The sequence below is a fragment of the Pristis pectinata genome, chromosome 24, assembly GCF_009764475.1.
Source record: "Pristis pectinata isolate sPriPec2 chromosome 24, sPriPec2.1.pri, whole genome shotgun sequence".
Lineage (NCBI taxonomy): Eukaryota > Metazoa > Chordata > Chondrichthyes > Rhinopristiformes > Pristidae > Pristis > Pristis pectinata.
The window spans coordinates 34085697-34100147 of NC_067428.1; the positions used below are offsets into that span (position 1 = coordinate 34085697).

Here is a 14451-nt window from a genome sequence, read left to right on the forward strand (position 1 = left end):
AAAATTATGAGAGGCTTAGATAGGATTTTCCCAGGGTAAAAATGTTAAGTGCTAAGGGCATAGCTTTAAGGTGAGAGGGGGAAAGTTGTTTTTTGTGGTGAGAGTGGTGGGTGTCTGGAACGTGCTACTAGGGGAAGTGATGGAAGCAGACATGAAAGCACTGTTTAATAGGCATTTAGATAGGCACATCAACAGAAAGGAAAGGGAGAGATGTGGACGATGTTTTGGCAGAAGGCACAAGTTTAAATTGGCACCATGGTCCGTATAGACATCATGGGCTGAAAGTCCTGTTCTTGTGCTGTACTCTCTATGTTCATGTTGGGTTTAGGTTCATTAGTCTTTGGTGAGGGGATACTGAGAAAATGGGTGATACCTGAGCTTATCTGACCTTAACATTGCCCCTCCTCCCTTCAGTAAGGTAACTTATTCCAATCATTTTAAGTTCACACACGACCGATTTATAGTGTGGCACTGAGTTTAGTTCTGTCTGGCTGAGCTTGCACAGCGGAGTGCTCTATGTAAACTATTAGGGTGAAATGCATGTGAATGATGAAGTGGTTCTTGTGTTTCAGGTGACTGTGATGCACTCCATGCAAGCTGGATACTTGGAGAAAGCCCAGAAGTACACAGATAAAGCACTCATGCAGTTAGAAAAGTTAAAAAGTAAGTCCTTGCAACTGGAAATTTGGTTGTGGGTTCTGTTGGATTATTGGGTGTCTGAATTGTTTACAGTCTCTACTTGAATTTAGATTCTATCCATCCACACTTGGATTGAGATGTTTGGACACAAAGTAATATATACTACTGGTATGGTTGGGTCTGTCACTGTATAACACTGGGGAACAGTACTGGTGTGGACAGGTCTGTCACTGTATAACACTGGGAAACAGGACTGGTGTGGATGGGTCTGTCACTTTATAGCACTGGGGCACAGTAATGGTGTGGATGGGTCTGTCACTGTATAACACTGGGGCACAGTACTGGTGTGGATGGGTCTGTCACTTTATAACACCGGGGTACAGCACTGGTGGGGATGGGTCTGACACTGTACAAGAGTGGATTACAGTACTGGTGGGGACAGGTCTGTCACAGTACAACACTCGGATAGAGTACTGGTGTGTGCGATTCTGTACCTGTATAACACTTGGCTATAGTACTGGTGGGGACGGGTCTGTCACTGTATAACACCAGGTGTGGTACTGTTGGGGACAGGGATGTTACTGTATAACACTGGGGTATAGTACTGGTGGGGATGGGTCTGTCACTGTATAACACTGGGGTACAGTACTGGTGGGGATGGGTCTGGCACTGTATAAGAGTAGGCCATCTGGCCCATTGAGTAAGATCATGGCTGATCTGGTCGTGGACTCAGATCCACCTACTTGCCTTTCCCCCATAACCCTTAATTCCCCTACTACGCAAAAATCTATCTAACTGTGTCTTAAATATATTTAATGAGGTAGCCTCTACTGCTTCCCTGGGTAGAGAATTCCACAGATTCACTACTCTCTGGGAAAAGCAGTTTCTCCTCCTCCTCTGTCCTAAATCTATTTCCCCAAATCTTGAGGCTATGTCCCCTAGTTCTAGTCTCACCTACCAGTGGAAACAACCTTCCTACCTCTATCTTATCTGTCCCTTTCATAATTTTATGTTCCTACAAGATCCCCTCTCAATCTTCTGAATTCCAGTGAGTATGGTCCCAGGCAACTCAATCTCTCCTCATAGGCTAACCCCTTCATCTTCGGAATCAACCTGGTGAACCTCCTCTGCACTGCCTCCAAAGCCAGTGTATCTTTGCTCAAGTAAGGAGACCAGAACTGCATGCAGTACTCCAGGTGCTGCCTCACCAGTACCCTGTACAGTTGCAGCAATGACCTCCCTGCTCTTAAGTTCAATCCCTCCAGCAATGAAGGCCAACATTCCATTTGCTGCCTTGATAACCTGTTGCACCTGCAAACCAACCTTTTGTGATTCATCATAAGTTCTCCCAAGTCCCTCTGCGCAACAGCATGCTGCAATCTTTCACCATTTAAATAATAAGCTGATCTTCTATTTTTCCTTCCAAAGTGGATGACCTCGCATTTACCAACATTGTACTCCATCTGCCAGAGCCTTGCCCACTCACTTAACCTATCTGTATCTCTCTGTAAACTCTCCACATCCATCTGCACAATTCGCTTTTCTGCTCAATTTAGTATCATCAGCAAACTTAGATATGCTACACTCAGTCCCCTCTTCCAAATCATTCATGTATATCGTGAAAAGTTGTGGGCCCAGCACCAATCCTTGTGGCACCCTGCTCACCACTGCTGACCAGAGAAACACCCATTTATCCCAAATCTCTGCCTTCTATTGGTTAACCAATTCTCTATCCATGCTAATACATTACCCCCAACTCCATGCATCCTTATCTCATGGATAAGTCTTTTATGCAGCACCTTATTGAACACCTTTTGGAAATCCAGGTATACCACATCCACCTGTTCCCCTCTATCCACTGCGCTCATTATATCCTCAAAGAACTCCAGTAAGTTTGTCAAACAGGACCTGCCCTTCCTGAATCCATGCTATGTTGGCCTGATGGAATCACTTCTATCTAGATGTCTCACTATTCCTTCCTTAATGATAGCTTCAAGCATTTTCCCAACTACAGATGTTAAGCTAACTGGCCTATTAGTTATCTGCCTTTTTGTGGTGTGACATTTGCTGTCTCCCAGTCCACTGGGACCTGCCCAGTGTCCAGTGAATTTTGGTAAATCATCACAAACGCCTCTACTATAATTTCTACCATTTCTTTCAGTACCCTGGGATGCATCCCATCAGGACCAGGGGACTTGTCTACCTTTAGGCCCACTAGTTTGCTCATCACTACCTCTTTAGTGACAGTGACTGTATCGAGGTTCTCACCTCCCATTGCATCCATAACATCTCCCTTTGGCATGTTAGACGTGTCCTCCACTGTGAAGACCGACACACAATAGTCGTTCAAGGCCTTAGCCATTTCCACATTACCCAATATTAATTCCCCCTTCTCAACTTCCAAGGGACCTACAGTACCTTCACTTTAGCCACCCTTTTCCGCGTTTATATAATTCTAAAAGCTCTTACTATCTTTTTATATCTTGAGCTAGTTTATTTTCATAATCCATCTTCCCTTTCCTTTTTGCTTGCTTAGTGGTTCTTTGTTGCTTTTTAAAGTTTTCCCAATCTTCCAATTTCCCAGCATTCATGGTGACTTTGTGCATGAGCTTTGTATGCGTAACACTGGAGTACAATACTGGTGGGGACAGGTCTGTCACTGTATAACACTGGGGTTCAGTATTGATGGGGGTGGATGTGTCGCTGTATAACATGGGTACAGTACTGGTGGGGATGGGTCTGTCACTGTATAACACTGGAGCACGATATTGGTGGCACGGGTCTATCAATGTAAACACTTGAGTACATTAGTGGTGGGTATTGGTCTATATTATATAACACTGTATCCAGTGCTACATGGTGTAGATCTATACCCACCAGTAATGTACATGGGTTGAAATAAGCACAGGTATAGTACTGGTAGCTTTTTATGTTTTATAAGATTGGGGTAGTAATAGGTACTGGTCCTTTTATGGGATAATATTTGAGTACAGTGCTGGAGAAGACAGATCTTTCACTTGAACACTGTGAACTTGCCTTCTGGCCCAAATGGCCATTAACTTTAGCACATAACACAATCTTTAAAAACACAATTGCTCTATGAGACTATTGCTGTACGGGACTAAATTCTCAAAGGATTTCTTAATACCTTTCTTAATCAGTAGTGTGGTTATAAATTGTTTACTGTTTACTTTATTAATGTCATCCTTTTCCTTATAGTGCTGGACTGCAGCCCAATCCTCTCCTCATTTCAAGTCATGTTACTGGAGCATATCATCATGTGTCGACTTGTAACGGGTCACAAAGCCACGGCTCTCCAAGAGGTTTGTATCCTTTGTCACATCCTAAATGGCATCAGGATATACATCATAGAATAGTGAGGTGTTGGGTTAGACACAGGTAAACTTTAAGCTCTGGTGCCTGAGTTAGTTACCCAGTTAGTTCAAATGAAGCTCTTTCTGGGACAGGAGCATCTTGAATTTATATACTGACTTCAGTGTAGCAAAACATCCTAATTCTGATGCACTGCACTGGAAGAAGATGGATTAGTGACCAAAAGTTTGGTTTTAAAAAAAAGATATTCAGGGAGTGTTCCAAGGAATCAAGACATGACGACTGGGGAGGGAAATGCAGAGCTCTGGCTGCAGAAAGTCTGAGTACCCAAGGTGGAGTAATTAAATTTGGTGTTGCTTAGAGGCGTTAAACAGCATTGCTTGAATGTGTTCGCCTTAGCAGTAAAAAGACAGTCTCTTTGTTTTGTTTTCTTTCAATATTTTCAACCAATCTCATCCCTTTTACCTGTGTAGTTTACCTTTTCTTTCTCACTCCAAGCAGATGACATTCAGCCAGTTTTAGTTTCCTGACTGGATGTAGATTCTAACAGGTTGGTTATTGCACTCACAGTTTTGTATCTTGTCAGATTTCTCAGGTCTGCCAACTGTGTCAACAGTCTCCCAGGTTATTTTCCAACCATGCTGCCCAGCTACACACACTACTGGTGAGTAATGAAACAACATGATGGCTGGCTAATCGATAAGATTCCGTTATTTATTAGACACGAGACTGCAGATGCTGGAATTTGGAGCGCAAACAAACTGTCGGGGGAGCTCAACCGGTCAAGCAACATCTGTGCAGGCACAAGGATGGTTGACATTTCAGATCGTGACCCTGCATCAGGACTACAGAGTCACGACCCAAAAGGTCCACCATCCCTTTGCCTCCACAGATGCTGCTTGACCCACTGAGTTCTCCAGGAATTGTTTTTACTCCATTATTTCTCAGTTCTTATCATTTTCCCCCTCCCATTTCAAGTGAACCATGGCACGTGAATATTGACAGGTTATGCTTTTAATTGGGGGAATCCTAATTCAAACAACATCTGTTTGATTTCCTTGTTCAGTCAGTTCATGAGGTTTGCCAACTCTTACTCAATCTGTCTTGTAACCAGGAGGAAGAGGGCTTCTAGAATGATTGTGCTGTTTGTTGTTAGAGTTTGACTTGCCACTGCGGTGCTCTCCAAGACAAGATCCATAAAATATAGGAGGGAGTATTTGGTCTATTGGAAAATGGATTAGATCATGGGAGGCCTGCTGGAGCTTCTCAGGAATCATTGACCATAACTTTGCAGGACACCTGCCCACATTCCCTTCTGGAGCATCTTGTCACACCTGGCAAATGGGGATGAGCTGGAGCAGTGCATTTCCTGTGACCAAATGAATTTTCATGCATTAGAAGTTGTTGCTTCTGTAACTGTTCCAGTTTCCATGAAGGTGAATGCAGTAACAGTAGAAGCTTAGGTTTGTTATTTATTGCAGAGTGTAAATTCGCTCTTCATCCTTCTGCTGGGAAATTCCAACTCATGGGGCAGTTTATGCAGGTTGAACATCTTTGCCAACAAACAGTTCCCATAGTGGTTCCCAGTTTTAACCATTTTTTCTCTCTCCTGCAGGGTTTGTATTGCATCTCCATAAACTGCATGGACAATGCTGAGGCACAGTTCACAACAGCACTTCGGGTGGGTGTTTCTGTGCATCTTTCTTCACAACTGTAAGGATTGAATGAGTGATACCTGTCGAATCTGTTTGGTGTAAATCAGCTGCCAGTTATATTGCTCATCATTTGGGAGATGGGTGGCTTGAGAGTTTGGGCTGATTGGGTGTAGTATCTTTACACAACAGCCCAACAGCAGTGAGATTATTGACCTTTGCCTAAAATAAATAATTTCAACCACAGACTTGTGTAGGACTATTCAGTAAATGCTCCCAGCCAAGCAGTTACCTCAGTTATGTTCCATAAATACTTTCCAACACAGCCCGGTTATTCCACGGGCAGATTCATTTCCAATGTATATACTGGAACAGGCAAAAGTTGTTGACGGGCTGATGATTTTCATAGATAAAACTCTCTTAATGTCTGTAGTTTTGTTCCTATATTCCAGTAGAACCCACATGCACAGCATAACCTCCAGTGATTGGACTGGAGTAATTAGGAGTGGTAGCCATAGATACAGCAAGGAAAATTGTTGGCTTATCCATGTGGAGTACTTTTCATGTGACATTGCCCTATAATTGACTGCTGCATTTGCCTTCAAAACAATGGAGATTGAACTGTTTCAATGCCAACTAGTTACAAGCATGATAATGCACCAGATAAGATCTTCTAAATCTGCTTTTGTTATTTCAGCTGACCACACATCAGGAATTGTGGGCATTCATAGTCACAAACCTGGCCAGTGTCTACATTAGAGAGGGCAACCGACATCAGGAGGTAAGAGGGTTGCTGTACATCCTTCTAACGTGAACTCATGTTAGACCTTGCTTTTGATTTCTTACCTGATTTTGTATCTTCTGCAGCAGAATCCTAGGCTGATGGAGCCTGGGAGGTGGAACATGTTTGAGATGTAACCCAAGTGCATGTTGTGAGCCTGGCTGTATGCAACCTTGTTGATGGTTGTGAGTCTTAACATTACCCTGAATAGAAGGGTTGTGTCAAATGTGCCTATTGGGAATGGAACACATCTTTTTTCCATTGTGGCCATTTCCTTGCCAACTTATAGACTGAAGCCGGGGGGACACAAAGATGTGGATTGATGATGTTATAACAAGTTAGCATTGCACTGGGAATTGATGCTTTACCTTTTGTAGCCAATGGTTTTGTGTGTGGAATAGCCTCTAATGTACATTACCAACATTGATGTAACTTGAGTATCCTTCTAACATAATCCCTGATTTTTACTTGCTGCATTATTTGGTGGCAGTCTCCTCATCCACCCTGCACCTTTGTGTTTAATAACAAAAAATGCATGGTAATGTTCAATATAAATATTTGGGCATGTATCTCAAATATTATGCAATGGTAACAAGTTAGCCCCTGCAACTCCCTGCCCTACAGATACTTTGAGACATATCTGAGAAGTGAAAAGCACTGAAATAATGTCTACTTTAGTTGCAGCAATCTGCTTGTCGTTTGTACATCTACTCGTATAGTTGGAAGGCCAAAGAGAGATTTCTGTTGATCCCATCATTCAATTAGATCCTGGCTCATCTCCATTTTACCTCCTCCTGGTCCACAACCTATGAAAACCAAATTTCTTCCAAGTACATTTTCTTTTGCATGGCTGGGTGAGAAGCGCTGTATTCTGATGGTACTTCAGGTTAACTATTCTGCTCACAAGTTTTCCTGTCCGTTGTAGCTGTACAGTCTGCTGGAAAGAATAAACCCAGATCACAACTTCCCAGTCAGGTAAGTGAAGCATCAGTTTCTGCTGATCCTGTTGTACAAACACATTCCAACCCACTAAGAGAGAAGGGTTATCTGGTGTAATCAAGGAAGTTGTTTTGAAGTTTGGGTTGTGACAGTATAGTGGAGTTAGCCTTGTAAATGCCTACTAAATTTGATCTTGGAATGCTTGATGGGGTAATGAGCAGTGGACTTTAACCTCTAACCTGTGCAACAGAAGCCAACATGAGCGATTGATGAATAAAATTAGATTAGTGGATTGTGGAAACACTATCCACCTCTTGAGTCTACACTGTCATTCAGTTAGATTCCCTGTAGCTCTGACACTTTACTCTTTATTCTGTGATTGTCTTTACCCTGTACTACCTCAATGCACTGTGTAAAGAATTGATCTGTATGAACGGTATGCAAGGCAAGTTTTTCACTGTACCACGGTACAAGTGACAACAATAACCAATACCCTAGCAGACAAGACCGCAGACGCTGGAATCTGGAGCAACACACAATCTGCTGTGGGGGGGTGGGTGGTGGTGCAGCGTGGGAGGAAGAAGGAATTGTTGATGCTCTGGGTGCTGCTCAACCCGCTGAGTTCCTCCAGCAGACTGTTGGCACAGTGGCAAAGCAAGTAGAACTGCTGGCTCACTGCTGCAACAACCCTGCTTCAATCCTGACCTCCAGTGATGTCTGTGTGCAGTTTGCACATACTCCCTGTGACCACATGGGCTTCCTCCCACGTCCCAAAGAGCAGCAGGTTAGTAGGTTAATTGACTGGTATAACTCACCCCCAGTGTGTCGGTAAGTGATAGAATATGGAGGGAGTTGATGGGATCCGTGTAGGATTAGCATGAATGGGTGCTTGATGCAGGCCAGGGCCCGTTTCTGTGCTGTGTGAGTATGTATCAACTCTTTGCTGCCTATCCTCCACATCCTTTGATATCCTTTTGGGGGCAGTGGTCCAAATTTCAACTACTGAGTGGAAAAATTCCTTCCTGGTTTTATTCCTGAATAGTGGAGCTCTGTTTTTCTGATTTATGTCCCCTTGCTCTGTGTTCCCCTCTCAGAGGCCGTAAGTTGCCTGTATCTTACCTAGCAAAACCATTAAATTCTCTTAAGCAAGTTAGATTACTTTCTTTAGGCACAGGAATGTACTACATTTTTTGTGCAATCTCTCCTCACTGTTTATCGCTCTAAGCCCCAAGATTGTTCTGGGGAATTAGAGGAAGCTGCCAAACAACTAAGTACAGGTTCGAGTAACCTGGGGTGCTGCTTTTTGACAACAAGCAAAGAGTTGGAATCTATTTCTTTCAGAACATTGCAGGTTATGAATTGATATGATAGTGTTCACAACTATGAAAGAATGGGATAGGAGGGATCAAGAAGAAGGGACAGTTGGTTTGGAGCAGTGGCCAGGGAAAACTACACAGGATGATGACACTTAGAATTTCTTCTGGGGTTAGTGGTTGAAGCAAAATATACAATGTGTGTGGTTAGCTTGAATAAAAGAATGAAGAAGTGTTTTATGGGGTAGAGAAACACGAAGGACAGATGTAACTGTAAGTATTGCTCAAGTAGAGCTAGCATAGAATGGTTAGGCCAAATGGCCTGATTCTGAGGTTGAAGCTTTTGTATATTTCCATTGGATACAGCAGGATAGAGAGAGCTGTAGTTGGTATCTAATCCCGTCCTGTGCCTGACCTGTGAGTGTGTAAAACTTGTGCTGTATCTAATCTAAGAATGCTTTGGGATGACTGGTTGCCAGAAATGGGAGACATTCTCATAGTCATGGAAGGATACAATAGAGAAACATCCCTCTCAACCCACTGAGTCTGCATTGACTATTAATCATCCATTTTTACATTAATCTTACGCCAACCTATTTTATTTCTATTAAATTCTGTTGTTTCCAGCACTAATTTTCCCTGACCTTGGTGATCATAAAAGGTTTAAGAAAACCAGTGCTAAAAGATAATGGGCAACATGTCTATAATAATTTTATTAAACTGCGGAAAGCAAAATCTTTAAATAGAATATGTGGAAAGTCTAGCCCAGAGGAGCACTGTGGCATGCAGAGGTGAAGTAAGATGCACAGGAATGAGAAAATGTCCTGCAAAATGACCTGAGTTAAACAGTGTAGCCTAGAGCGAGTCTGCAGACTGATGAGCACCTTCCACTTGGAAAGCTTTCTGCATTGCACTGTTTTTACTTAACAATGCTGAAGGAGTTCATTGAATCATGGAATCATTAAAACCTACGTCACTGAAATGGGCCCTTTCAGCCTACCTTGTCCATGCTGACTGTGGTGCCTGTCTGTCTAATCCCATTTACCCACATTAGGTCCCTATCTGTTAACTCTCTAAGTTCCTGTCCAAATGCCTTTTCAACATTTGTAATTGCATCTGCCTCCACCACCTGGCAGCTTGTTCCAGATGTTCAACGTCCTCTGTGTATATAAAACAAAACTTGCCCTCGGGTCTCCTTTAAATTTCTCTCCTCTCACCTTAAACCTGCGCCCTCTGGTTCTAGACTACCCTGCTCTGCATAAAAGATTCTGATTATCTATCCTATCTATGCCCCTCATAATTTTATAGACATTTATAAGGTCATCCCTCGGCCTCCTATACCCCAGCAAAGATAAGCTCAACTTGTCCGGTCGCTCCTATAACTCCAGCCCTCCTTTCCGGACAACATTTTGATGAATCTCTTCTGCACTCTCTTGATTGTCACCACCTCCTTCCTGTAGTGTGATGACCGGAACTGTACACAATACACCAAGTGCAGCCTAACCAATGTTTTGTACAATGGCAATATAATGTCCCGCCTCTCGTACTCAATGCCTCTGCCTATGAAGGCAAGCAAATGCTTTTTTTTTAACTACTCTATCCACCTGTGTTGCCACTTTCAGGGAGTTGGAGGCTTGCACCCCAAGGTCTCTCTGTACATTAATGCTCCTAAAGTCCCTGCCATTTACTCTACATGTCCAACCAGAATTTGACCTTACAAAGTGCATTACCTCGCACCCAGCCAGATTAAATTCCATCTGCCACTGCTCTGCCCAACGTTCCAACTGATCTGTATCCCACTGACAACCTTCTCTGCTATCTGCGATCACCAATTTACATGTTGTCAGCAAACTTACTAATCATATTCCCTACGTTTTCATCCAAGATGTATAGTACAAATGACAAAGGTTCCCGCACTGATCCCTGCAGTCCACCACTTGTTACAGACCTCCAGTCAGAGAAACACCCATCCACAACCACCCTCTGCCTCCTCTCACCAAGCCAATTTTGAATCCAGTTTGCCAACACCCCTCAGGTCTCTTGTGCCTTAACCTTCTGGGCCAGCACACCACCCTGGACCTTGTCAAAGGCCTTGCTAAAGTAAATCACATCTACCACACCACCTTCATCAATTGTCTTAGTTACCTCTTCAAAAAAAACTCAATCAGATTTGTGAGACATGATCTGCACGAGACCATGCTGACTCCTAATCAGTCCCTACCTTTGCGAGTGAGCATAAATCCTGTCCTTTATGCGGTTTTTCCAATAATTTCCCTACTATTGATGCAAGGCTCACTGGTCTGTAGTTTCCAGTCTTATCCTACTGCCATTTTTTGAACAACGTTACAACATTAGCTGTCCTCCAGTCTTCTGGTACCTCACCCATGGCTAGCTAAGATGCAGAAATGTCCATCAAAGCTGTAGCAATCTTCTCCCTTGCTTCCCTTAGCATCCTGGGATAGATCCCTTCAGGCCCTGGGGATTTATCTGCCCTACTGTTCTCCAATACTTCTAGCACTTCCTCCCTCCCCATATAGATGTGTAAAGAATATAAATCAGTAAATTGGTTTATTATTGTCACCAAAGTACAGTGGAAAAACTTTTGTTTTGCATGCCATCCATATAGATCATTTGATCACACAGTCCACTGAGGTAGTACAAGGGAAAACAATAACAGAATGCAGAATAAAGTTACAGAGAAAGTGCATGTCAGCATACCCCTCCCTTAACTCCCAAGTCTTCACGTATTTCTCTCCGGTGAATACCAATGAGAAGAATTCATTTCAGATCTCTCTCATATCCCAGGCTCCACGCATAGATTACGCCTCTGTCCCCGCGGGGATCTAGTCCTTCCTTAACTACACTCTTCTTATAGACTTCAAAGGCTTGAGGATTTTCCTTAATCCTACTATCCAAGGTCATTTCATGGCCCCTTTTTGCCTTTGTAATTTCTTTGTTTTCTCCTACAGCCCCTATAGACCTCAAGTGACTCTATTGGTAATAATTTCCCTTATCTGACGTGTGCTTTCTTTTCCCTGATCAAACTCTCAACATCCTTTGTTAACCAGGGTTCCCTGGACTTGCCATCTTTGCCTCTCCCCTTGCAGGAATTTTCTGACTCTGAACTCTTACTATCTCCCTTTAAACACCTACTTACTAAATGTGGTTTTCTTTTCTGGCAGTTGCTCCCCATCTACCTTTCCCGAGTCCTTTTCTTCCATCATCAAAATCTGCCTTCCCCCAGTTTAGGGTTTAACTGGAGAGGACCAACTTATCTTTTTTCCATGGTTGCTTCTTGATGTACTGCAGTTCTACCTTGCTCATGTTCCTTTGGACGTGATAGAAAGCAAATGTCAGTCAACTTCCTGACTGTAGGCATGCAGCAATACATTAAAATCCTCACCCAATAAAGTGCGCGCATTCCAACTTCAGCTCACTTGGTGGCTCAGCTGCAATTGGTAAATTGAAGTCGAGTTTATTGTCATATGCACAAGTACATGTGTGCACAGGTGCAATGAAAAACTTGCTTGCAACAGCATCACAGGCACATAGCAGCAGACAAGCAGCATTCACAAGAATGTAAATTAAACATAAATTATACATAATTTTTACAAGAAAGAACACAACTAGAACAAAAAGAAAGCAAAGTCCATTTAAGTGCAAAGTGATCATAGTGTTGTTAAACTGTTACGGTTAGGGTTTTGGTGGTTGGTTCAAGATCCGAATGGTTGATTCCCTTGGTTTGATTTTTCTTGCTGATTTGGTGTGTGTATGTGCACAGAGAAACTGACAGCACGCCAGCTGGTACCTGGTGGTTGACAGTCCTTGGGCTGTGTACCAAGACTTGATCCGCAATCTCCAGCTGCTGAGCACGCACAACTTCCTGTGGTCTGGCACTGCAGTGGAGCTGCCATTGTCTGCATGGAATTGCTTGCATCAATGAGGAATAAGTAGTTTGTGTGTGTACGTTAATGTAATTCAGCAGCAACCTTGGTAATCAGAAGATATCTTGACTGAATTGCAAAGTATTTAACAAGGAAGGGATGGAGAATATTTTTTGGCTCCCTTCAGTTTGTGCTCATCAAATACTGTTGTGTTAATGTTTGAAGTAACGTTCTGTCTCTCTCTTCCGTCTTCCAGTTCTCACTGTCTCCGAGCAGCTGCCTTCTACATCCGGGGCCTCCTGTCCTTCTTTCAAGGAAGGTACAATGAAGCAAAGTGAGTATTTGGCTTTCCACAGTAGCAGCTTGGCAGCCTTGGCTGCTACAGGAATATTTTTATGAATGGTTGGGCTTCTTCCTTTGTTCTCACAGAAGTGCTTTTCACCCTGGTTCTTAGAAACTCTGCAATGTCTGACTTCTACCCCTTTTTTTAAAGGAAACAAACTGTATTAATGCTGTAAATATGTGCCTTTGGGATCATTGAACCTATTTAAGCCTTTGTTGTTAAATTGACTTTTAAAGGTCTGTGATTGTCCCAGTTCCCTCCTGCAAGGCATTGCCTTTTTACTGGCCCACTGCCAGTTCCCAGCGATCCTCTGCTACCCTGCACCTGTGTAGCCATTCCTCACGTGCACCTGAAGAAGAGGTACAGCTGGCCCTCTATCCATGTAGCCTTCTTGCGTGGCCCAGACCCACTCGCCATTTATGTAGTGTCTTCAACACAGTAAAACAAACCAAGCATTTCATGGTAGTGGTTATCCAACAAAATTTGATTCTGAGCCACATCATGAACTATTAAGGCAGATAACAAAATACTGATTTAAAAGGACAGGCTTGAAGTAGGAGGGAGTGAACTCCAGAGCTCAAGCTCCAGGAAAGTGGAGGGAGAGCCCCCATTGGTAGAGCGGGAGGTTTGCACAAGGCCAGAATTGGAGGAGTGCAGAGGGGTGCAAGAGATCCGAGCTGGGGAGGGCTGAGACCCATGGAGGATTCTTAATTCGAGGATGGGAACTTTAAAATCAACAACAAAAGGATTCTGTTTAGTGGTGCAGCCAGTTGGAGAAACTCCACCTTCCCAGGCCTGAAATGTGGATGTCTAGGTCTGGACTTGCAGAATGCTAGTTATTGAAGCCAAAAGGGAAGTTAGTGTTTAAAGGCACCGTATGAATGTTTTCAAATCTCCCTTCAAGATAGGAGAAGACCATTTCAGCCAACGAGTCAATGCCAGCTCACAGAACAATCCCATTCCCTCACTGATTTTCCCTGTAACCCGCTCTCCCCACATTCCCATCAACTAACTCCAGATTCTACCACTCACCCACACACTAACAGCAATTTACAGTAACTAATTAACCCACCAAGCCACTCATCTTTGGTATGGCGGGGTGGGAGGGAGGGACCCAATCTGTGACCCTGGAGAAAATCCACTCAGCCGCAGGGAGATCGTGCAGACTCCACATAGGCAGCATCAGTGGTTGGGATCAAAGGATCAAACCCAGCTGCTGGAGCTGTGGAGCAGCAGCACCACAAGCTGCGTCTCTGTGCCATTTTGTTGGTGTCCTTTCTGTCTCAGAGTCTTAAGAATCCAGTGCCAGGCACAGACTTGGTTTTTAACATTTTCAGGTGACGTATCCGATTCCTGTTTGTTACATTACAGTGCAGTTGCAGAGGGGCATGAATAGGCCACTCAGCCTCTCGCCCTGTTCCACCGTGTGCTGATGTATTCTGCAGCTCCAGTTATAGCTGTTGGCCACTAGTTGGATCTGAGTGAACCTGACAATCTAATTGCATCTCTGTTGAATGACAACCTCACATTTGTCAATGTACCATGAGAAGCTTGGTTTGGTGGAAAG

At 43.5% G+C, this 14451-nt stretch overlaps 1 protein-coding gene across 1 annotated transcript in view; it reads left to right on the plus strand.

Annotated features, from left to right (window-relative positions):
• Positions 1–14451, plus strand: part of mau2 (MAU2 sister chromatid cohesion factor) — a 62775-nt gene that overhangs the window by 30545 nt on the left and 17779 nt on the right. The window contains exons 9-15 of the mRNA XM_052037777.1: positions 573–663; positions 3859–3962; positions 4559–4636; positions 5588–5653; positions 6322–6405; positions 7331–7380; positions 12798–12875. Of these exons, the coding sequence (XP_051893737.1) occupies positions 573–663; positions 3859–3962; positions 4559–4636; positions 5588–5653; positions 6322–6405; positions 7331–7380; positions 12798–12875 (551 nt within the window). The remainder of the gene's footprint in view (positions 1–572; positions 664–3858; positions 3963–4558; positions 4637–5587; positions 5654–6321; positions 6406–7330; positions 7381–12797; positions 12876–14451) is intronic.